The 3,685-nt window shown below is 36.4% G+C and overlaps 1 protein-coding gene across 1 annotated transcript; it reads right to left on the minus strand.

Annotated features, from left to right (window-relative positions):
* Nucleotides 1–1,385: 1,385 nt before the first annotated feature.
* On the minus strand, nucleotides 1,386–3,364 carry LOC145068912 (ethylene-responsive transcription factor ERF054-like). Its single transcript, XM_079015880.1, has one exon. It carries the CDS (start codon nucleotides 2,807–2,809, stop codon nucleotides 1,646–1,648), a length of 1,164 nt encoding a protein of 387 aa, XP_078872006.1. The 5' UTR covers nucleotides 2,810–3,364; the 3' UTR covers nucleotides 1,386–1,645.
* Between the last annotated feature and the right edge of the window lie 321 nt (nucleotides 3,365–3,685).

A 3,685-nucleotide genomic window follows, 5' to 3' on the forward strand; every position in this document is an offset into this window, starting at 1 on the left:
CCGAATGTGCATTGACTATAGAGAGCTAAATAAGTTCACCATTAAGAATCGATATCCACTTCCCCGTATCGATGACCTTTTTGATTAACTGCAAGGATCTAGCTATTTCTCTAAGATTGACCTGAGATCTAGATATCATCAGCTCCGAGTAAAGGAAGATGACATTCTAAAGACTGCATTCACAATCAATATCTATAAAGTAATAAGCAACCAGGTAAGATCATATTGGAGGTTGGGTCCGCTTGGTATACAAAGTATATTCCACTTTAAGCACCTCACTAAATCTAGCCTAGATATCACCCCTGTAAGTAGATCAATCAGTAATATGACTTGAAATCACTGATAAAGCCTATTTATAAATTCATTACAACAACAATGAATATAAATATAAGTTACACTGAAAGCAATATAAGTGTAGCTTAACTTACAAAGATTTTCCTAACAAAAGTCTGGAAATTACATTGGCATAACTCTGGCTTGATAGCTTTTAATTGTCGGGCTCTCAGAGACCTTTGAGCTAACCAAAAACTTAAATCTAAAGAGAATTTTTGGAGCAAAGTATAGAGAAATTTGAGAGGGGGAGATTGGAAGATGTGGGGAGAAGAATAGTGTTGCTGATCTATTTATAGGAGGAACTTTTGGTTTGCGTGCCGCACCCTATCATATCATTACTGTTCGTGAATCCCATGAGCTCTTTTCAACATGTCATATGTTCCCCAAAAGAGCCCAAACATGCTTTTGACAAAATAAATATATCCCAATAATCGAAAATAATGTAATCATGGGGCGATATTTAAGAATAACACAATACTCGACTAGTGACATAATGACAAAGACCATATATAGGGATAACCACAAGAAAATCCTAAACATATAGTGCTCGTAGACACTAAAAACTATTTTTTTCCTTACAATAATATCTAAGTATATTTATGTCTTCAACAATTTTATTAAAAAAACTCGCGAATTCATGATAGGGTATTAAAATGGAATCATCTTTATTTTAAGTGGGAAAATAAAAGTCCTATGTGAAATATTTCCTCCCGTTAGTTAGGGAATTTCTATACATACCCCCAAAATGCTTAATGTATCCCTTTTGTGAGTGGAATATTACGTATGTATCCCTATGATCTGACGATTTATATAAGTGATAGAGATAGGTATACCAAAGCCCGGAAGTCCAAGCTTCAAAGATGACAAAGACAAACCAGTAGATGATGGGATTATGAATAAAAAGCTATCATATGGTTTACCACTTATATCCCATGTATATAATGCATTCATCATTCTATTTTTGGATATTCAAATTTACGATTTTAATACAATACTGGAATCGGAATTTAAGTTGTAAAAAACGAAAAACAAACGATGAAGAATTACATAAATTGAACTAAATAAATACTCTCTATATTATACACAAACAAAAATACACAAAATTACCCTTAAAAGAAAACCTAAATCTTGCATCAATTGAAGATCAAAAAACCAGATCTTGCTCTTGATGAAGACTGAAGGGACTTTTTACAACAAAGAGATCACAAAACTGTCTCCTTGTGTTCTTCCCTTTCTTAACTACAAATACAAATCATATTAATCTAATAATTGCAGAAACGAAGGCTTGAAATATGCAGCCCCATTTCCACCATTAAAATGAAGCTTCATCCTTCCAAACGAAAGGATTCATCTGTGATTCAAAGTCAGAGAAATCGTAATTCCCATGCTCTTGCTGCTGATACTCCTTTTGGTGTTCTTCATGGTTTTCAAGATTAAAATCTGAAGGAAACATTAAATTGTTGTTGGAATCAATAGAATCCCACATCGCACTACCTGGACCCCAACCGGAATTATACCAATTCTCCGCCATTTCCCCCCACGCCGGATCGGAATTTTCTTCCCGAGTTACCGGATCACCATGAACACCTTCATTCTCTGTAACAACTTCCTCAGATTCCTTCGATTTCAAATCATCTGTATCGTCTTTCACTAACGGAGTCGGAGGAGATGAAGAAGATGATTCCTGGCCGGAGTTCTGACCACCGCCGGAAACCGATTCGTTCTTATTTTTCTTAAAGAATCGCTCAGGGAAATTCAATCGGGCGTTTTCACCGCGAAGTTTAAAAGCTTCACGGTCGTAAGCCATGGCAGCGTCCTCCGCCGTGTCGAATGTTCCAAGCCAGAGACGAGTACGGTTCTTTGGAAGACGAATTTCCGCCACCCATTTCCCCCAATGCCTTTGCCTCACACCTCTGTATAATTTCGTGGTGTGAATCGGTTGAATTTGTTGAAATGGAGGTCGCATTTTGTTCATCATCATCATCCTACCTCTAGGGCTCAAATCACTCCAGTACTGGAGTAGTTGCTGCTGCGATGATCCTGAGTGCTCGCCGGAAAAATATGGCGGGAACCCGAAATTTTGGTGGATCATTGGCGGTTGCTGGTAATGTTGTTGCGGGTTAAAAGAAATCATTTGTGGGTTTTGTGGTTGAGATGGGTATATAGGAAGAGGTTGAGAAAAATTGGAACGATATTGTTGTAATGATTCGATTGTCTGATGATTATTTCCGTCAAATGCAAAGGGGAAAAGCTTCGAAGAAGATGAAGATGAAGAAGAGGTCGATTGATGTTCAGGGCTTTTGATTTTTTTCAGAGGTCTAGCGTTTCTGTGTCTATCCGCCATGGAAGCTTCATCAAAAACTTGCTTCCATTCTCTGGTTTCATCAAAACCCATCTGACTGAAGTCCATGTGTGTAAAATTCTGAGTTTCTTCGGTGAAATTTTTGGATTTCCCACTGTTCTTAGCTGCTGCCATTGACGAACAATCAAAATATCTTCACAATCACAATCACAACAACAAAAAGAGAAACAAAAAGAAGTAAAATTTGCCGGTGCTCGGTAGCTCTCTGGTAATCACTGAATCAAAGCACAAAAACTCGCTTTGAATCGAGATTTAAGAAGAACCCAACTGAAAAAACGAGTCAAATTCCAAAACCCAGATCTTAAATTATCGAAAAAAGAAAGAAATAAAAAGAGATTCAGTAGAGATGGGTGTTAAGGAAAGAAGACACCATGAATGCCAAAAAGACAATTCATTCTGTAGAATCTAAAAAAGATGAGAGCACGAGTGGCTAAAATTGAAATTTTTTTTAAAATAGAAAAAGAAATAAACAGGGAATCCAAAATGGAATTTGTTGTTTGTGATTGCGAGTTGTGATTGTATATGATTGAACGAATTGAATGTGTTAAGCTGTAGATGTGGAACAGAGGAATCAAAGAAGATGAAAAGGCAGAGAACTTTGTGAATGGTGAATTCGTGATGTGTGTGAGAGTGTGTGTGTGTGTGTGTTTTGTGGTGTTAATGGAGGTGAAGGAGGTGGGTTTATATGAGAGAAGATAAAGATTTGTTAGATGGACTATGAACATGAAAAGGGACCCACACGCTTTATTTTATGTTTTTTTCAAACTTTCGTTGCTTCCACTCTAACCTTTCTTGTGTTCGGTTCTTCCAAACCTTTTTGTAATAAATAGATACGAATACAATTTTTGGTGTTCACAGAAAAGGATTAATTACATGGATGGTTCTTGAAAACAAAATAAGATAATTTTTGTCTCTTCTAGAAAAAGGCAGAATGGTCTTTTATATGTTTTTAGATTTTAATTATATGTTTTAAATCTAAAAAGGATGAGT

Source organism: Lactuca serriola, chromosome 8, assembly GCF_051521515.1.
Source record: "Lactuca serriola cultivar US96UC23 chromosome 8, Lser_US96UC23_V15, whole genome shotgun sequence".
Taxonomy (NCBI): domain Eukaryota; kingdom Viridiplantae; phylum Streptophyta; class Magnoliopsida; order Asterales; family Asteraceae; genus Lactuca; species Lactuca serriola.